General features: G+C 31.5%; 1 protein-coding gene across 2 annotated transcripts in view; it reads right to left on the reverse strand.

Moving 5' to 3' along the window:
* Positions 1-5,626: 5,626 nt before the first annotated feature.
* GNAI1 (G protein subunit alpha i1) overlaps positions 5,627-22,799 on the reverse strand; it is a 101,515-nt gene continuing 84,342 nt past the window's right edge. For both annotated transcript variants that reach the window (XM_003771463.4, XM_031938679.1), the window contains exons 6-8: positions 11,007-11,136; positions 9,880-10,033; positions 5,627-7,740 (exon numbers count right to left, since the gene is read on the reverse strand). In XM_003771463.4, the coding sequence (XP_003771511.1) occupies positions 7,550-7,740; positions 9,880-10,033; positions 11,007-11,136 (475 nt within the window). In that variant the 3' untranslated portion in view covers positions 5,627-7,549. The remainder of the gene's footprint in view (positions 7,741-9,879; positions 10,034-11,006; positions 11,137-22,799) is intronic.

Below are 22,799 nucleotides of genomic sequence, written 5' to 3' on the forward strand. Positions count from 1 at the left end.
AACAAAATTCATCTGGAAGAACAAAAAGTCACAACTATTAAGGGAATTAATAAAAAAATACAAAGCATGGTGGCTTAACAGATTCAAACCTAAAACTATATTATAAAACAGCAGTAATCAAAACCATTTGGTACTGGCTAAGAAATAGAGTAGTGGATCAGTGGATTAGATACACACAACACAATAATCAAAGCCTATAGCAATCAAGCATTTGGTAAATTCCCAAACAAAATGGATTATACCATAAACAAATTAGGAGAACAAAGGACAATTTACCTATCAGAACTTTGGAGAAAGGAGGAATTTATGACAAAAAAAAAAGAAAGAACTAGAGGAGAACATTATGAAAGGCAAAATGGACAATTTAATTACATTAAACTTAAAAAGGTTTTGCACAAACAAAACCAAAAAAAAAAAAAAAAAAAAAAGCAAGATTAACAGGGAAAAAATCTTTCTGATGACAAAATTAAAGGCATTTATAATTATATTAAATTGCTCTAAATTGCTGATTTAGACACTAACACATTGTTGGTGGAATTGTGAATGAATCCAGCCATTCTGGAGAACAATTTGGAACTATGCCCAAGGGTCTATGAAACTGTGCATACCCTTTGACCCAGCAGTGCCATTACTGGGTCTGTATTGCACAGAAATCATAAAGGAGGGGAAAGAACCCATATGTGCAAAAATGTTTGTAGTAACTCTTTTTATGGGAGCAAAAAATTGGAAAAGAATGGCTATCCATCAGTTGGGGAATGGCTAAACAAGTTGGGGTACATGAAGGTAATGGAATATTATTGTTTTATTTAAAAATGGTGAACAAGCTGATTGTATAGAAAGACCTGGAAATATTTACATGAACTGATGCTGAGTGAAACAAGTAGAACCATGAATACACTGTACAAAATAACAGCAAGAACGTGCAATGATCAGCTATGAAAGGGTTGGTTCTTCTCAGTGGTTCAGTGATCCAAAGCAATCCCAATAGATTTTGGATACAAAATGCTATCTGCATCCAGAAAAAGAACTAAGGGGACTGAATGTAAATCAACACATGCTATGTTCACTTCTTCTTCTTTTTCTTCCTTTTTTTTCTTGTAATCTCTCCCATGGTTTTTCCCTTTTGCTCTGATTTTTCTCTTCCAACATGATTCATAAAGCAGTGTGTTTAAAAAAAGTGAACTTACTACAAGAACAAAAAAAAAAAAAAAAAAAAAAAAAAGAAAATTGTCAAAGTCATAGGAGGAGAAAGTAGAAACAGAAAAAAATATACCAAATCCCCAACTAAGAGATCATACAAGGAAAACAGATAGAAGTAGCATTGATATATTTTAAAACTCTCAGATAAAAGAGAAATTTTTACAAGCAACAACAAAAAAAGCAATTCAAACATGCTGGAGCTATAATAAAGATTGCATCGAATATATAAGTAGTTATAATAAAAATACAAGTCCTGGTTTACTACATGTCATCAATCAAAACATTAGAATTGTGTTGAAAATATTTTGTTCGGCAAGATTAAGTATAATATTAAATGGAAAAAAGGGCAGATTTTCAGGATTTTATCTCAAACCAGAATTTAATAGGAAATTTAACATGTAAAAGCCAACATCAAAGTCTACTTTCAAGAGACTCAATATACATCCCCACACATGCAAATATATCTCTTCTAAATGCTAGTCTGTTTGTAGGGTGGGGAAAGGAAAGGGGGGAAAAAGAATAAAGTAAAAAATGCAGAACAAAGAAGAAAAGAAAACCTACAAAGAAGCAAAGATGGATAGTTAGGAATACAATATTTTCAGTCTTACATATGCTTACTTGAAATGGAAATTTGTTAACATATTTTAAATCTTCCCAGATGTTGTACTGGGAACATGATAATTTTTTTCTTTGCCTCTCTTTTTCTATTTTGTCTTTTCTTATTTGCATTTAAGTTTTAAATAAATACAGGAAAAAGTAAAAAAAGGTAAAATAAAAGTCTATGTCCATATAGAGGGATCAATGATACAAAATATTAAAATGAAACAAGTAGGATTTCATAAATCTTATACATGATAATTTTAGTTACAAAGAAGCATAAGGAGAACAGGATGTTTGCTGTTTTTTTAAGTGATAAATATTTGACTCATAACATAAGGCAGATTTAATCACTCTATGAGGAAATTATTTTCCTTGCATAAGTTAAAATGACATATTCTGTGATAAGTGCAATTAGGTACATAATTTTGTGCATAGATCTGAGTTATCAAAAAGCCAAGGCATAAAAGAAAAGAGATGCTCACCTCCTCCAGTATCATGAAGGATATATTCTGGAAAGAATTTTAAGAGAAAGATTTATGAACCTCCAAAAAGTAGAATATACTATTTTAGAATTTCAGAATACTATAAAATTTCCTTACTGGGTAATCAGGACAGTTTACCCATGTACACCAGAAAAGAAAATGTGAATGAAATCTCTTTGGATCAGATCTTGGCATGAAGTAGACAATCAGTCCATCAGGTTAGCTTATTTGTATAGTGCTTTAGAATTATAAAACTTTTTGTCATAATACACAAGGTAAGTAGTTCAAGCATAATCCTTTATATTTTATAGATGTTGAAACAAAAACTCTAAGAAATTAAGTGACTTGCTTATGCAAATTATTTTTAGCAAATCAATATGTAGTAATTAAATATTTTGTGTGTCCTGCATTTTTGATTTCCTTCACAAGCTAATTGTACAATATTTCAGAGTCTGATTCTTTTTGTACAGCAAAATAACGTTTTGGTCATGTATACTTATTGTGTATCTAATTTATATTTTAATATATTTAACATCTACTGGTCATCCTGCCATCTAGGGAGGGGTTGGGGGGGTAAGAGGTGAAAAATTGGAACAAGAGGTTTGGCAATTGTTAATGCTGTAAAGTTACCCATGCATATATCCTGTAAATAAAAGGCTATGAAATTAAAAATATATATATATATATATATATATATATATATATATATATATATATATATTTTGTGTGTGCAGGCATTGGGGAAGTGACAAAAACTAGTCTCCTCTCAAATACTATATTCCAGAAGAGAAAAAAAAAACCAAAAATAAAAACGGATACAAAACATAAACTAAACAAATCCAAATGTATGTGTAGGGATGTAGCAGGGGAGGAGGAGTGAAGACCACTAGCAGCTAGGAAGAATACATCATTATATCCTTTTTCACTGTTATATCAATATACATTTATCCTTATAAAAATAAAAGAGGATTATATGTCAACTTTAAATCTTATGCAACTTTTGCACATATACATTAAAGTTAATGAGGTAGTTGCAAACTGTCCATTTTGAACTTTTACTTTTCTGTGCCTTTTTGGCAGTATCCCATTCATATGCCTCGTAGTAGTAGTAGTAGTAGTAGTAGTAGTAGTAGTAGTAGTAGTAGTAGTGTGTTTGTGCATGCATGTGTATATTTATGTATATCTAGATATGTATATATCTGTCTATGTGTATGTGTGTGTATTTCAATCTCATGTCCAGTGAGGCTTCACATTTTGAAGGTCTTTAAAAACTAATAAGAAGAATTCTTATTTTATTCAAGAGGCCACGGTAGTGTGAGGAGACACTTGAGGTAGCAATTGGGATTTGGAAGTACAAACAAGAAGTAATAAAGACATAAATTAACATCATAGCTGTTGAGAGAGGCAGATATAGACATATCTATATCTACATAACTCCACTGGATTTCATTATTATTTCTAAGCTGATTATGTGATACAGGCATGAACTAAGATTGTAGGTGTTGAGAGGATATGTTTATGTATATATTTACACAAAGATACATATATTTATGTGTATGTGTGTGTGTGTTTGTGCATGTGTGTATGGGAAAGGGAGAGAACTTAGAAATGATCTGGATAACATACTAGGCAAAGTGAATTAAAGAGTTATTATGAAGATATCAAAAAATCCTCCATACAAAAACAAGCTCAAAACAATAAAATCCTAAAGGCTGAAAGAGAAAATGGTTATCTAGTGGTTAGTTAACAGTTGCAGTTGTAGTAAATAGTTCAATAAACATGAAAATGGGGGAAAGAAGGGAAGCATCAGATCTAGTAAGCATTTATGGATGGCTGTTTCTAGGAGGTTGGCTAAGAAAAGTTAAGATATAGAGAAAAAATGGATGGTAAAATTAGTAAAATATTTGTTATTGTTTTCTTATTTATTTATTTATTTTTGCTCTTTGTTTTCAGGAGGGAGAAAAACATTTCTGAAGTTAATAAGAACCATCAGATGAAGAAGAGATTGAATATTTGATAGACAAAAGAAAAGAAATGGTCAAGATTGCTATTTGCTGGAAAAGATGGGAAGGGAGGAAAAAAAATGCAATAAGTGTACATGAGTAGAGATTGGCTTTGACAAAGACTTTGTCAGGGAATGGGGGAAGCTGTAGAATATTGAAGAGGTAGTGAAAGAAGATTAAGATAAAGAGAATCGGAAGAAAAAGAACTCATGCCTAATATTCTTAGTAAAATATAAGATCTTCAGCCAGAAAATGGGCAAAATTTATTGCTCTGTCCCCCAAGAATTATTTTTAAAGTCATATATATATAGTGCTTCTTCATTTTTCAAATGCTGTGTATTGGAAAGATTTAAAGATTACACATCAACAGTAGGTATTTCCTTATGTTCTTTTTCCTTATGTTCATTTTAATGCATTTTATACCCATTCAAGAACTACAAATATTACTATACTAATTTATATTCCTAATCCAATCTCTTATTTAAGAAAATTTAGATCATGTTCACAATGTAAGACTTTTTGTCTTATGTGAAAACAGAGAAAAGAAAAATAGCTCACGTCAATACGTAAGGGTAGCAAAGAAATTAAACTCAGTCAAAACTGCCAACAACTCTAATAAATAATGAATATTTGGAAATGCTTTTATAGAGGAGGAGTTGAGGCATGCATCTCAAGAAAATATAAGTTTGGCATGCCGGATAATAATACTGATAGGTAGAAAACTACATGGCAAATAAAAGCTGGTAATTTAGTGTAGCCTGATTTACCAGTTTCATTCAAAATAGGCTAATGCTTAAAAGGAAAAAAATAATGCTAATAAGATTTTGAGTCTCCTTTATTCCTGCTGGAAATGAAACAACTTCTCAACAAGTTTGTCTGCTTAATGAAGTTCTAACTCACCAATGCAAATGCCAGCTAATTTTCACAGCAGCATTTGGGAAATGAATAGTTTATTCTTTTATATTAACACTGATCTGGAGTTTTAATAGAAGATTGTAGAAATCATGAGTTATTCCTTGTTGAGAGTTTTTTCTGTGAAGAGGTTGGCTGGGTTCAATTTATTTCACTATAGGAAATTAAGATTTACATAAGACATATGAAATATTTCTTGGAAAAATGGAAGCTATTAAAATATCTGGTGCTCTATACAAGGAAAAAAAAACCAAAAAAAAAAAAATCAGAAAGCAAACTGCAGGTTTAAGCAATGAATAAATTCTTAAAGGGATAGGTAAGTCTTACAGTAGATTGAAAGAAAAAAAAAGATTTGTAAAAATAGTTTTGAAAAACCTATTAAGACTGCAACATATTCTGAATTCAAAGTAATATATGGAACCAACAAAATGGATTGTAAAATTTTAAAAATCTTAAATTTATTAGGCTTTATTAGAATTACACAGAATTACAGAGAATAAAGTTCAGGTCCTCATCAGCAATGGCTCACCGGTACGTCTTTCTTGTTTTGTTTTGTGTTTTCCCTTCAACCACAGTTCCCATGATGAAAATTTCTTCATAGTATAATCTCATTTTATTTTCATCTTCATATTATGGATATATGTAGCCATTCTACCATCAATAAATTCAATGAAAAACATTTTTCAGAAAAGGCACATAAAGAATTTAGACCAACAAAGTTAAAAAAAAATTTGATAATTTCCAATTATTTCCAATTATTTTTAAAAAGCTCTTATACTTGAGACTGACATAAATGCAAGTCATGTGAAAGTACTTTAAAGAACACAGGCACACAAACTGATGGACAATCACTATTAGAGTAAAATGAAATAAGCTAAACACCATTAACTTGCTTACAGGCAAAAAACTATAGTAACAATTTTTCTGGGATGAGCAGATGACCTTTGTAATTTTGCTTGGAATGGCTCAAACAGATACATGGGAGACAAGCCTAAATAATGGGACAATATATTTTTTTTTAATCAAAGTGCAACATTTCAATGATATGTAACACTTATGAGTATAGATTATTATTTACTTCAAATAAGCATTTGTGTTCTTTGAAAATATAATTCTTCATATTTAAAAGAAATGAAACATTTTAAAATGAAATAAAACAGACTCAAGACACTTGAAGGAAATATGAATACCCTAAAATAAGAAAAAAGGGCAATTTCAGCATAGCAAGATAATAAAATCTGAATCTAGTTATATAGCTAAATTTAAAGCTTTTGCTGAATCAGTAGTAGACTATTCAAACTATCATGTATGCTAGATACAAGGAGTTTCCCAAAGGAAATACACAAATGAATGTCTCTAAATTTTTTACACTCACATTTTAGCCCACAAAAATGCTCTCAACATCTACTTCAATTTACGTATAAATAAAAGCTTATTCATTTAAAATGTATAAAAATTAATCTTGGCACCACCATTAAGGCAATGCATATATGCCAATCAGCAAATTTTAAGAGTGAAAACAGGTTGAATGAAAAAAAAAATCAGGTGTAATACTAAGTATAAGGCTTTCTACAACATATCAAAATATAGGAAATACATTTTAGTTTTGCAACTGAAACCTAAAAGAGAAGGCAGCATGCACCTTTAAAAAGAAAGAAAAAAGCTAAAATGTACAAGATTCATTTAAATAATCAATCCAAAGGCAAGTATATTCATCCTCTTTTAAGAGCATTTCAATAAAACAACAAATTTAGAGGACAAACCAAGTTATTAAAATATTTTGTTCAATATTTGTACAAATAACATTCCTACAATTACAAGTATACATACAATCAAGGTAGTTTTTCAATGTTTCTTAATATTACTATACTTAAAAATTTACAAGACATGAACATAAATAAAGCTGTTTAAAACTGGCAAATACAGTACTGGTCTATCATTCAGCACAAGTTACTTTATATTTGTCACCTTGAAAACCATCAGATTAGATTTTTGTGAAGTCATTCTTCAAATCTAAAGAATCAACAGTTAAACTTATAAATATAGGTATGCACAGAATAATTTCCATATTTGCAAATATGCAAATATCATACACTGGAGCCTCACTATAACTTTGTCCTAGGTTCCATGCTTAAGGAGTCTGTTATAGGCTTAATGGTGTTACAAAAAGGTCCTTCTGATATTTCCAGTGAGGGAGAGAGGGGAACAATCTTCAATTTAGGTCCCTGATGGACCTGCTTTGTGAATTTCATGCTACAATTGGTCATACTATAGAGAGGCTCCTGTGTATACAGCTCCAGATTTAATTACATTTGGCTTAAGAAACTTGATTTACCATTAAATTTAAAAATCTTAAAAGAGACCACAATCCTTTAGATTATTTTTTATGATGACATCTGTTACAGCATCAAACACAAACTGAACATTCTTAGTATCTGTGGCACATGTGAAGTGGGTATATATTTCCTTTGTGTCCTTTCTTTTGTTGAGGTCTTCAAATTGACACTGAATATATGCTGCTGCTTCTTCATATGTATTGGAACCTTAAAAGGGAAAAATAGAGGAAAAAAAATAAAAAAAAATCAAGTTAAAAAAAAAGTGTACTGCTCAGTAATGCTAATCCATGGCAGTCTTTCATAGTTGATCATTATACAATATTGCTATTGCTGTTACTATGTAGAATTTTCTATTAGTTCTGATTGCTTCACTTTGTATCATTCTAAAAATCTCATTTTGTAAAACCATAATCCTGTCAATTCTTATAACATGATACCATTTCACTACCCAAATTCAACCTGACTTTAAAAAATATTACAATATGTTTTTTACAAACAAAGCAAAATTTATTTCACCTTAGTATTATTAAGAGAATTTTATGCAGTGATATCTATATAGTGATGCACACTTATTCTCTCTCTGTTTCTTTCTCTCCTTCTCCCTCTACTTCTTTCCCTTCCCCCTCTCTTTCTATCTCATTCTAAATTGCTCTATGAGATCAGTAAGGAAATTTACATCCTTTCTTATAGATCAGGAAACTGAGGGCAAAAAATAAAGTTATTGAGTGTGTTTATGTATGTAGTGGAGGTAGAAAGTATGAAATGATCAGACCCACACTAAAAGAAAACTATTTATATATTTGCAACAGCAAGGAAGATGGGTTGCAATGATAAGAGTGGAATCAGGGAACCAATTAAAAGGCTATTACAATAGTCCAGATCAGAAGTTATAAGGGCCTCAATTAATATAATCACTATGAGTAGAGAGAAGGGAATATATTCTAGACATGTTCTGAAGGTAGAAATAAGGTTTGGCAATAGATTGAATATGTGGAATGTATTAAAGTAGATACTATGGCTATAAGCCTAAATGGCTGGAAAGTAAGTGGCAGCTCTCAAAAGAAATGGGGAAATTGGGAAAGAAAGGGTATGGGAGGAAATAATGAATTCTAATTTGAACATATTAAGTTTGAGATGCCTATGAAACAACAAAATTGAGATGTCTAAAAGGCAGCTGCTGATATGGGACTGTAGCTCAGTCAAGAGACAGGAGCTGGATACAGAGAAATGGGAGAGTTTATCATTGAATTCATGGAAGGGGAAACGTGTGTATGTGTGCACGTGTGCGTGAACGCATGCAAAGTACAAACTGAAAATAATTTTCTGAAAAAAGCCAATTTCATTATCCATGATACTTATAAGTGATTTATATACTAAAGACACTAATAAATCACTGATAAGTAATGTTACATACACCTTATTTTATGAGTTAAATCCATAAAACAGAAAATATTTCTAGCAATTTAATTTCTCTATCTTTCTAAACCTCTCTTTTGCTATGCCCCAATATATGTTCTATATTTCAGCTACTCACTTTCTGCTGTATACCTCCAGCACCTTTGATTACTACCTACTCAAATTTTACTCACTTTTCAAGATAATTTTAAAAATAGCACCCTGTCCCTGAAACCTTCCTTAATTTCCAGGGGAATACCCATTTAAAAATGACTTTTTCTTTTTGTGACTTTAACAAAATTATTTGTACTCTTAAAAACTCACTTTGGATAAGAAGGAACAAGGAAGACCTGAATTAAAGTCTACAGTATAGCTATGTAATCCAAAGCTAGAAACTCAGCCTTTCAATCAGTGGTCTAGGAAAACAGTTCAGGGAGATAAATGTTGGTAGAACATCACTGGTGGAAGAAATTTGTAAATTTTCACCTAAAGTGAGCTACAGTAGTGATGAAATCATAGGTCTAGATCAAAAATAATAATAAAAAAAAATAGACCAAGTAATGTGTTAAATCATAGGATGGTCAACTTCTTCCATTGCAGATTTGCAAGTATTATGCATTTTACAATCCTAAATAGTTATTTGGGCCCTGACTGAGAGACTAATTAGCCAGCTTGGAGCTACACAAACCAACCTTTTCAGAAAGTGCATTTGGACCTAGATTTTCTCAACTCAGAAGCTAACAAACAAATTTTAATCCACTATGTGACATGGATTTTCATCCAATACAAAAAAAAAATTCCTTAACAAATATTGGTTTTATCTGAATGGATTAAAAGTAGGAGTTTTTGTAAGAACAATATCATGTAAAAGTGTGACTTTCCATTGAGGGACTTTTCAGTTATACATAAAGACTAAGGCAATTGACAGGTTTTCCAAAGAAAGTAAAATACCTGAATATTCAGGATAGCAGATAGTAAGAGGACTCCTTTTAATTTTTTCTTCAAAGAGATCCTTCTTGTTCAGAAAAAGAATAATAGATGTGTCTGTAAACCATTTGTTGTTGCAGATGCTGTCAAACAATTTCATACTTTCATGCATCCGATTCTATTGTAAAAATAATATAAATGTAATTATATCAAGAGTAACAACAATTTCATAAATGTATTAGTTTCTAACATTTAGCGCTTCATTATGTGATTAACAGAAATTCTTGTTAATATATATTACTGCCACTCAAAACTAGCATCTTCTCATTACCTATTTGAGATGAAAGTAATGAAAATGTGTTAAAATTGAAAATGCTCAACTTATAGGCTTTACTTGAACTATAATATATTTTTGAAAATTATGGTTTGGTAGGTTAAATATACATAAATAAAAACAAATTTTCTTGACCTCTATAATCTGCATAATGCAGGTAGCTCCACAATATTCCTTATGTTGGTGAAAAATTTATCACACACCTATTTTTTTTACCTACTTCCTAAATTCATCCTTATTTCCAAAAAAACCTATGTGATGGCTTCTGGGGGAATATCCATTTTGCCCATGTTATTTCAATATGAACAATTAAAATTTTCTAATTTAACATTATGTTGCTAATATATATTGATTTTTTATGCTACTTTGAAGTAAAAGATAAGAAATAGGACCTTTGCTCTATGAAAAAGTTACATCTTAATGCGTTGCCATCTTTTGTACCACAGATCTGGTGTGTTTACAGATATGAATGCAGAATCTTTTTTGTCTTAAGTTACCTTGTAGTTAGAAAGGGGAAAGATAGAGGGAACAAACTAGACTTTCTTCCACCTGTGGGAGTTGTAAATATGTCTGGCTTGTAGGAGGTCATCATGTTGGATCACTAAAGATATTTAACCTGTCAAAACTATATCATGCAACCAATATTCCTTCTGTGGTAGATCTTTTAAAAGATATACTAAAGATACAGCAAGATCTCTTAATGCTTATCTTTCAGTCATCAAGTAAAAAAGTAAAAATTTTCTTTTAAAAGCAATATTGGGTAAAATAACAATACTATTTACTTTGATATTTAACTCCTAAAAATGATTATACTTGCCATTTCTTCATCTTCAGCCAGAACCAAGTCATAATCACTTAGTGCTACACAAAATATGATAGCAGTTACTCCTTCAAAGCAATGGATCCACTTCTTCCTTTCTGATCTCTGTCCTCCCACATCAAACATTCTTCAAAAGGAATAACAGTTTGTTGACATGGTTTCAAAATATTCAGTAATCTCAGAAATACTGAATTGTTAACAAAATAGCTACAAGGAATCCTGATATAAATGTAAATTTTAAAAAATAGTACATTTTGTATTTTTTTAAAAGCTGAAATCATATCTTGTGCTGAAAGTGTGCAAGGAAAATTATATCACTTAAAAAAACTGTTTAAAATTAATTCTACTCATAGTTAAGTATTAGTGAACTCCCATTAATGACACATAACTATAGGAAAATAAAAAATATAATCTATGTCCAAAAAGATATTATAAACTAATTGATTAGATAAGACATCTTTAAAAAAGTCAAAACATTTAGAAAGGAACATAAAAAATTGTACAAACTATACATAATTCAAAATACCTTGCTTGATGTGACATTATTTATACAACAGAAATATAAAGACTTAATTAAGTTCACAATATCAATTAACAGACTTGGGCCTACAAAAAGAAATAGTTTTCTTGATACATCAGAGGATACAGGATGTAGTCTTTTCATGAAGTAAATGATTTTAGGTTAGGGCTCAATCTCATCTTTTTAGTTTATATAAATTATAATGTAATAAATTTCATAACTCTTTTTACATGGCAGACTGATTTATTATTTGGTAATAATATCAGATATGAATGCAGAATCTTTTTGTAGCCAAATCATTTGACATCTTTGGGTTTCATTTTTATCATCTATAAATGTGAAGGGGAATATAAACCACTGCTTAATTGATGAATGGTCAAAAATGTGAACAAGCAGTTTTCTGAGAAATAAATCAGAGTAATCATTGATTATATAAAAATGCTTTAAATCACTCCTGATTAAAGAAAAGTTAAAATAACTCTGGGGATACTTTACAAATATTATTTCATTTTATCCTCACCATAATCCTGAGAGATAGGTGCTAATTTTCTACCCATTTTACAGATTAAGAAACTGAAGCAAAGGTTAAAACTGGCCCATGATTAAGTGTCTGAAGATAAATTTGAAAATGAGTCTTCCTGACTCCAGGTCCAATGCTCTATTACTTTTCCACTTAGATGTCTCTGATTATATCAAACAGATAAAATCTCAAAAGTATAAATATGCATTTATATTTACACATACAGAGAGAGAGAGAGAGAGAGAGAGAGAGAGAGAAGTATTTAAATATCCATCCACTCAACTCCTAAGAGAAAAAAAAAATAAAAACTTTTACAAAAAAATTACTGGCATTCAATGAATTACAAAAAAGATTTATTTTAGCAACTGGATAAAGGTAGCTGTTCAAAGGCTGCCAACAAACAACCCAGTTGTTATGTTTAAATTTTATCTACCAATTAGTATAGTGTATAGTATTTCAATGTACTATATAAAATAATTCTATGTTTCATTAAAGCCTCAACTGGTAATTAGAGCTAATGAGAATTTTATGATGGAAGCATCTTACATTTTTCACTAGTTGATGAAGAGGAAAAAATCTAGGACAAAGATGACGTAAGTGATATTCCTTCAGCCCATAGGTCAAAGAACATAATGACTGAGAATAGGATATTAACCTTGGCCAGAAGGTGGTAAACAATTACATAAGTGAGAACAGTTTTTAGTGACTTGCATAGAGTAAAAGCTAGTTGGCTGAGGAATAAAGAAATTTCAAAGTAGAAAGACTGATTGTTATTTTGGTCTTGGCTCAGTGTGACTGCATAATAGGTACAAAATACAACCCAGAAATCTAAAATTATATGATATGTTTTATATGACATTATGCTTAAGCATAAGTACTTTCATCTGAAAATGAATCAAAGACATAAAGTTATTTTTTTTCCTTTTTAAAAAGAAGATGATACTTAAAGATGTTCAATCCTTTTGAGATTTTTTCCCAGTAATGGGGAAGGTCTGTGTTAAATCATATCTATTTTCTCATGTCCTTTATGACTTAAGGAATAAATATATTACACTTGGATTTAAACTTCTTACACAGAGATCAAATCCATAACTGTGTATAACCATTACAATGTGGTTATTTAAAGAGAATCAAGGTAATGTTACCACCTGCACTATTAGGTCAGAAAACAACAACTAGAATTATTCATATATGGATTTTCTATTGATTCAGGGAAGGAATGAAGTAATCACGATTCTATGGCCAACTTTTTTGAAATCTTGATATTTAGAAAATTCATTATTTTCATATTTTAATAAGGAAATAATTTTTATGTTTTCATATTGAGTATTTGCAATATAATAATCAAGTACCTATCTAAGGCTCTATGTTCCATTACTAATACCTAGAAAAAAATTAAGGAGTGAACTAGCATTCAGTAAATTTTATTATGGATAAACACTGGGGATACAAAGAAATCCTAAAACAGGGTCACACATTATAAGGGAGAGATAACATGCAAACAGTTGCATATGGACAAAATATATACTGAATAAACTGAAGATAATATCTGTTGAGATTTATTATTAGTTTAGGGAGGTAGAGGTGAGAAGGGAAGACTCTGGTGGTATGGGAATAATAAGTGATTGGGGGGGGGGAATGACATATTGCATATGAGGGACAGCAAATATGCCACTGTAGCTGGAATGTAGAATAAGCTTTTTGAGAGAAAGACTGTCTTTTGAATTTCTTTTTGTAATAAGTACTTAGCACAATGTCTGACACCGAGAGGAGCATAAAGTCTGGCAAAAGAACAAGGAGCCAAAAATTTCAAATGTAGAGAATGGTATAGAGTTAAAATGATTCACCAAGAAGTTGAGTTAGGAAAGGAAGGATGATGTAGCCATTGCAGGGATCATAAACTGCAAAAGGCCCAAGGGGTAGAGAATAACTAAAGGCCTAAGGTAAAAGTGAGGGACAGGATTAGGAATAGTAAGGCACAGAGAAAGACGACCTAGGTGTTCTTTTGCTATTTTCTTATTAATCTTTGATATCAACTTCCCATTGATCATTTCTGTTCTGTCATTTCCAATTAAAAGGTCATTCTCCTTGATAAACAAAACAGAAAAGACAGGAATTGCATAGCTCTAATTATTTTTGTTATCAATTATCATTCTGTCTACTGCAAGGAAAGAAGAGAGCCCTTCTTTGATTTTCTTTTTCTTCCAATATAATTCTTTTTTTCTCTTGTCCTTAGTCTCTCCCAGCCCTAGTCTCAATTCTTTCTGAGTTAGTATCTCTAAGACAATTTTAGGGGTATAAAACTATACTAGGAATTTGGTCTTGCTTCTGAGTTTTGTACATTCTTTTAACAATGTTAAGTTTTTTTTTTTTTTTTTTGTTGTTGTTGTTGTTGTTGTTGAGATGCCTCTGCCACTACATGGAACCTTTCGAATAAATCTCATTTTTCTTCCCTGGAAAAATGATTCTCTTTACAACTTCAGAATTTCACTCTTTGATGGCTCCATTCATTCCTGGATTGATTGATACTAAAGCACTTCAATCCCTGAGTATGTTTACAATAAAATATTCTTTTCCAAATCTAGAGTGCCTGTTAGCCTGTGCCTAATTGTCCTCTTCCCAATCATTAACTTTAGGATGGCATCAAAACTTCCTGCCAATTTTTTCCCCTCCCATTCCAACAATCATTCCCTGTTACTTTAAATTAAAGAATAAAGTAATTGATGTTTGTGTTCTGACCTTCTTCAAGCAGACAGACATTTTGACTTTTTAAGTCAATATGAATTTACTAAGTACTGAGGGGGACAAGATCAGATTTAGAGGCATTAAGAACTTTAACAATTATCATACTAAAGTACAATAAAGCTTACTGAGGTCATCCAAGAATTTTAATATTAATTTTTTTTTTAAATGACAGCCTGACTACCAATTTCTAAGTTATTGTCAAAATAATCTCCTAGTCTAGAAAATCCAGAAAACTACAGACTTCAACAGTTTTTGAGAAAGACAATTTTAAATACAGATTGAATAGTTATATGTATATATATCTTAAGAGATGGAAATACTTTAGAAAACATTTCATTCAATTCATCATGTAAAATATGAGGAAACTGAAGTTTGACAGGGTAAACTGTTTTTACAAAGTCTCGGAGTCATTTTCACCACCAGGACTGGAAGCCATATCTTCCAAGGGTATTCTTTAATATTGTCATCAAAGTCCAGCACTTAAATCAATAAAGAAAGGCTCTTAAAAACATATAAGAAAAATATTATCTATGAAAGTATGCCTGTCTGAATTATGCAGAACACAGAGGAAAAAAACCCGATAATTTGAACAAAGAAAAATCAAACCTGATTTCAGAATATGTAACCTAGCCATTTAGGAATACAAAAAGTTCATAATAAATTATTATTGTTATTATTTAATTATGCTCCATAAATTTTATGAGCATTTTACAAGTAAAAAAAAAAAAAAAAAAAAAAACCTTCTCTCAAGTCTATCATATAACAAAGCTGTCCAGGAAACCAAACAAACAAACAAAAATAAATTGACAAATAAATCAGGGGTAAATACAGAATAAGACTTTAAATCTGAATTGTCACATCAATAACAAGTAATATCTTATATACTTTATTTTAAAAAGAAAGGATTATCAAAAAAAAGGAAATGTTTAAATTGTGATGGTGAATATAAAAGAAGTTAGTGATGAATGAAAGTCTAGTTGGGGAGAATGGAACATTTTAATTGCCACCTAGAAAAAAAGAAAAAAAGATTAAATATATTTTTAAAAATACAAGGAAAAGTGAAATCACAAAGACTCAGTACCATTCTCATTTCTTCATTTGCATGCAAAGATAATGGAAAGAGGTGAGGCTCTAAACACTTAAGGAAAATCTGTGTTTTTAATAACTATTCATTTAGAGGTATGAATGGGTGGGGTAACATTTTTATGTTGGCAAAGATCAGGGTTGTGGGTGAATGTCTAAGCAAGTTCCTGTGTATATATACATGGCTAGGGTAGATATTTCCTTAGGTTTAGCTACAAGATTGACCTAAACAGAAATAAAATAGATCTAATGTTTGTATATTAAATGTCTATCAGGTACACTAATGAGTACAAAGCCACTGTTTTAAAGTCTACTACTAAGGATAGGATAGGGGGCTGGGAGTAAGACAACAAAACATATACACAAATGAGTAAATGTAAAGTAGGAAAAAGTAATTTGTATGACTGAGGGACAATAATTAGAATATCAAGAAAAAATATTGAAGGCAAGAATTTCAGAGGAATAGGGGGAGAACCAAAAGTTAATAACTTGACTAGTCAAAGAAATGGATCAGTACCCTAAATTTCTTTGTTATAGATACTTAAAGGTTTAAATTAAGAAGTAGGCAGATCTCAGACTCAAGAGGACCTTAGGTCAATGCCTGCTACCACAGATTGATTATATGATCCTCATTATATCACAATCTCTCATTACCTTCAGGTTGTCAGTATACAAGAAGTTGGTAGAGTTGACATTTCTCTGAGAATGGTCTATAAAAGAGTATGAACTCTTTGCCAGCCAAAACTATGGATTAAATAAAACCATCCTAAATAAATATTTCAAATGATTTATTTTTTATTCTTAATATTTCCTACATTTCTATGGTCAGTATTTCTTATATATAATTAGAAGACTTATTTAATTCAGAAATAATCTTATATGTAGACAGATATATATATATATATATATATATATATATATATGCTTTATATGTATATACATGCATGCATATATACACACATGTACACATGTATAATCATGTTTGTCCTGGATGACTCTGGGCAAGTCTTAACTTAACTCTGTTTGTCTCAGTTTCCTCATCTGTAAAAAGAGCTGGAAAAGGAAATGGAAAATGACTCTAGTATCTTTGTTATGAAAATCCTAATCATGAAGTATGGGACATGCCTGAAATGACTGAAGAGAATTAAAGAGAACTGTCATCAAATTCAATTAACACCAGATACTGATAAGTATTTTGTTCAACTTAAATATACTGAGTCTTTCCATTGAGGACATCCAAAATATACTTTCATTTTTTTTCTTCTTCTCAGATCTACATGATACTTATGGAAAACTGACACCATTACTTAGTCAAAAATAATAATTTATTATTACCAGTTCAAAAATAAGACTCAAAATAATTCAAGAATTCCTAAATAACCCAAAATTATCCTTAAGGCATTAAATTACCCTAAATACATAATATAAGATGCTATCTCATCTGAAATACATATTTTGTCTACAAAAAATGAATTATCATTTAATATAGCAGGTTAGTTTGTAGTTGCCTGGTAGACATGACAGAACTTTAGAAACTCAGCCTGGCTATAAAAATGATGACTCAAATGTGAATTTACAAAACTTAAACAAATCAAAATTTAAAGCAAATGTTACATAACAGATTTGCTTTATGTTCCAATATTTGAGTCAATAATTTCTCAAAGTTAACAAGTGATTAATTTTTTTCAATACATGTAGTAATCAACATTTTAGATATCTTAAAATTATGAGAAAAATAATTGGGGATGTTTATCTTTGTTTGGTATTAAAGAACCAAAGACAAAGAATCCCAGAGATACTTAGTGGCATATAATGAGTGAAAGTCTTAGGTTTTCTGACCATAAACTATAAATTGACAGCAATAAGTGAAAGTGATATTCTACACAAATCTGCATCAATAGTTTCTTCCTTACTTTAATGGACCTGTGATTATTGTTATTCTCTCTATCTGCAAAGAACACGATCCATCTATAACACATTTTTATCTGTTTTTTTTTTCATTTCCAACATTTTTTATTTATTCTTGAAGTTAGTAAACAATGATTTTTAGAAGGCTAGGAAATATTCTGGAGCCTCATAACAATTCTAACACTTTGGGGTCTGTGCCAAAGAACTCCATAATGGAAATCACTTGTAGTGATTACTAAAAGAAAAAAAAAATCTGGCAATAATCCATTTTTTATCTAGAGGCCAGATACCTGCAACTTCAATCTTGTTTAACAAGCTCTTAGTAACAAATAAGTGAAAAAATGATTTTTGAATCTTGAATAAATTATTTTTTCAAATGGTGAACTTTTCCAATAGTGTTGATTTCAGCTCACTCGTGCATTTACAATTTATTTAAGATATCTCCTTGTGGCAAATTCTCCTCAGGGAATATGCCTGAAGTGCTAGATACTTTTTCTAAAACTCTACCCCTAAAACTCAGGGCAATACATAAAACATAGACCAAAACATCACAACTTTCCAGTATTAAGACAGCTTTAAGATTTTTGATGGCTTACTAATGTTTTACAATTTATAACAAATTTTGTTAAAGAAAGGAAAAGCTGAAATTAGAGAGAAACTAACTTATTAAAATCTGACAGGATGAGAAGTGACAGAAAGATTGCCAATAAAAAAAGATAACAGAAGAAATAAAAAAAGTTGCATTACAAAATACAAGGAGGACAGGATGTTAATGATAAATGAGTAATCCAGAAAATGCTAAATTAAATTTAGTGTAAATAATCTATTTCTTTAGATTGATATAAAATTTGCTTGGTAAAGAGACCCAAAAATGATTTAAAACAAAAAAAGTCCCATTTTGGAGAAACTTTAGTTATTAGAAAGCTTAAATATGCTCAATATCTCAAACCCCCCCCACACACACACATATAAAAAAAAAGATGAACTGCAAATGAATATACAGTATGTATTTTTTTGGTAATCAAGTAAACTAAACTATTGGGCAAAATTTGCCGGTGAATGTGCCTGTCACCTACAATGTTCTGTACTACAACTAATTTTAGAGTGTAGGACTTTTCCAAAATTATTTGGTGATTGTTAGGTTTTCTTCTAGCTGAGACCATGTATAAATTGTGTTATTATTACTTGAATACTAGTCTTGGACTTTCAAGAACAGTTTCACAATCTCTATATACAAATATAAATCTCCTCTAAAGGGATGCTTTTATATTATAAATACTTTTTTCCTTTTTCTCTCTCTCTCTCTCCCTCCCTCCCTCCCTCCCCTTCCTCCCTCCCCTCCCCTTCCCTTTCCTTCCCTTCTCTCCCCTCCCTTCCCCTCCCTTTTCTCCTCTCCCCTCCCCTTCTCCTTCCCTCCCCTCCCCTCCCTTTCTCCTTCCCTCCCTTTCTCCTTCCCTTTCTCTTTCCCTTCCCTTCCCTTCCCTTCCTTTTCCTTCTCTTTCTCCTTCCCTCCCCCCCCGCACAGGTTTTTTCTCTATCCACACCGCTTCTACACTAGACCTGGCCTCTATTACTTCATAACTGCACTATTCCAATAACCCTTCTAATTAAGACTTTTTTTTTGTTCAATGTCTTTACTAATTCCAAGCAGCTTGCTAGGAGACTTTCCTAACATGTAGATCTAGTTGTTTCACCCATTCTCCAACTCAATATATTTTTAAGTTCCCTATTAAATTGAGGATCAAGAATAAACTCCTTTATTTAGCATTTAAAGATCTTGCCAAGAGGCAGAGCAAGTTGGTAGAGAATTGACAGGTTTTTGAGCTCTTCCTGCCTTATCCCAGATCAACAGCAGATCAAACTGGGTTTTGGAAGCAAAAGAATGGGTTTTGGGGTGATAGAATCCACAATATTTGGAGTGTAACAAATTTCCAGCAGAAGATATTTTGGAAGAACTTCAGGAAAGGTTTGTCTCAATGTGGGTTGCAGCCCTGGGCAGACACAACACAGCAGAATGCAGCAAGACCCAGAACAAAGTAGCCTGTGTGTGCAGGGGTAATCTAGTGGGAGGCTGCTAACCAAAATACAGCAGAATTTTCTATTCTGTCCTGGTTCAGAAGCCAGTGGAATAGCAGACCAGCTGTGAGATCTCCAACACAACTACAGAAGGTGAATAGTGAGCTTCCAACAGTAGCATAATGTGAGACGTGGCCATATCCACCCAGCATAGGAAGGAAACTAGCAGTACCAATCCCAGGGAAGTATGACATCCCTATCACCTATAGAGGAAGCTAAGAAAAATATCAACTTTGCACCACTATACTAAAAGAAGACCTCAACCTTTAAAAATGAGCAAAAAAGCCAAAAAGACTCCTGACTATAAATAGCTATTATGGAGACAGGGAAGAACAGACACAATGGTCAATGACTATAGTAACTTAGTGTTTGATAAACCCAAAGACCACAACTTCTGGGATAAGAATTCATTATTTGACAAAAATTGCTGGGGAATTTGGAAATTAGTGTGGCAGAAACTAGGCAATGATACACATCTAACACACTATATATACCAAGATAAGGTCAAAATGGGCTCATGGTTTAAATAGAAATTTCCTTTCAGAAAGAGGGATACTATAAATAAATTAGAAGAGCAAAGGATAGTTTAACTCTCAGATGTGGAGGAAGGAATTTATGGCCAAAAAAGTATTAGAGTACATTATGAAATGAAAAATGGATAATTTTGATTATATTAAGTTAAAAACTTTTTAGAAGCTTTTTTTATTTTCAAATCATATGGAAGATAAATTTTCACCAATGACTCTTGCAAGACCTTTTGTTCCAATTTCCCCCTTTTCCACCTACCCCCTCTCTTAGATGGTAAGTAATCCAATATATGTTAAACACAGTAAAATATACGTAAATTCAATATAGGCATATGAATTTATACAATTATCTCACTGCACAAGAAGAATTAGATCAAAAAGGAAAAAAAATGAGAAAGAAAATAAAATTCAAGCAAACAACAACAAAAGGAGTGAAAATGCTATATTGTGATCCACACTCAGTTCCATTAGTCCTCTTTTTGGGTATAGATGGCTCTCATCATCACAAGATAACTGGAACTGGCTCAAACTGTCTCATTCTTGAGAAGAGCCAAATCCAACAGAATTAATCATCGTATAATCTTGCAGTTCCCTGTACAATGGAATCCTTGTTCTGCTCATTTCACTTAGCATCAGTTCATCTAACTCTCTCCAGGCCTCTCTAAAACCATCCTATTAATTGTTTCTTACAGAACCATAATATTTCACAACATTCATGTACCATAACCTATTCAGCCATTCTCCAACTGAAAGTTAAAAACTTTTTGTACAAACAAAACCAATGCAAAAAACATTAGAAGGGAAGCCGAAAACAGGAGAAAGGAGGGGATTTTACACCCAAGGGTTCTGATAAAGGTCTAGTTTCTAGAGAACTGGCTCAAATTTATAAGAATGCAAGCCATTCTCAAATTGATAAATGGTCAAATGATATCAACATAAAATTTTCAGATGAAGAAATTAAAGCCATTTTTAGTTATAAGAAAAAAAATGCTCTAAATCAGTACTGATAAGAGAAATGCAAATTAAGACAACTCTGAGGTATCAATATACACTCAGATTGGCTAAGAGGACAGGAAAAGATAAGGATAAATGTTTGAGAGATGCCATAAAACTGGGACATTGAAACATTGTTGGTGGAGTTTTGAAGTGAGCCAACCATTCTGGAAAGCAAATTGGAACTATGCCCAAAAGGCTATCAAACTGTGCATACCCTTTGATACAATAGTGTCTCTCCTAGGTCTATATCCCAGTAAAAAAGGGAAAAGGACCCACATGAGAAAATATTTGTAGCAGCCCTTTTGACAGTCACAAGAAACTGAAAACTCAGTAGATGCCCATTATTTGGAGAAGGGATGAATATGTTATTGTATATGAACGTTATAAAATGTTCTTGTTTTATAAGAAACAATCAGCAGGATGATTTCAGAGAGACCTGGAGAAACATATGAATTGATGCTAAGTGAAGTGAGTAGAACAAAAATAACACTATATTCAGCAAAACCAAAATTATGCAATTATCAATTCTAATGTACTTGGCTTTTTTCACTCATGAAGTGATTCAGGTCAATTCCAACATATTTTGGGATGAAAAGAGACATCTGCACCCAGAGAGAGGTCTGTGGGAACTTCATGTGTATTGCAACATAGTATTTTTACTCTTCTGTGGTTTGCTTTTTGTTTCTCTCCCATTTTTTTTCTTCTTTTTGATCTATTTTTTTTTTCTTGTGAGCATGATAAATGTGGAAATATATATACAGAAGAACTTTACTGTGCAACATATTGTATTACTTGCTATCTAGGGGAGAGTGTTGGGAAGGGGGGAATTTGGAACACGGTTTTTCAAGAGTGAATATTAAAACTATAAACTATTAAAACTATATATTAAAAACAGCTAAAAAAAGATCTTGCCAATATGGTTTCTGCTTAACATTTCAGGCTTTAAACACATTACAATTGAATAGACACTATGATGTACAACACTGATTTTCTTTTTGTTCCTTCTACATACCAACTATTTACTGCTTATATTTTCTATACACTGGATATCTTCATATTTGGGATGTTGTTTTTCATATCATTTGATTCTTACAATCCCTGGCTTCTTTCAAGATCAAGCAGACACACCAAATCCCATAATAGGCCCCTCTTTGTTTCTACAGCTTGTGTTAACTTCCTCTTCAAGGATGTCATCGTTCTACTCTATATTTGTCTTGTATATACCTATCTACCCATATGTTGTCTTTCATATTAAAATGTAAGCTTCTTGAGGGCAGGGAGTGTTTTTGCTTTTTCATTGCAACCCTAAAAACCAGTAATGCTCCAACATAACGCAAGTCAACTAATTAGCTGACCAAAATAATGGTTTTGGGTCCATGCCATGAGACTGTTTTATAATGGAATCTTCAATATAT

Source organism: Sarcophilus harrisii, chromosome 5 (assembly GCF_902635505.1).
Source record: "Sarcophilus harrisii chromosome 5, mSarHar1.11, whole genome shotgun sequence".
Classification (NCBI taxonomy): Eukaryota; Metazoa; Chordata; class Mammalia; order Dasyuromorphia; family Dasyuridae; genus Sarcophilus; species Sarcophilus harrisii.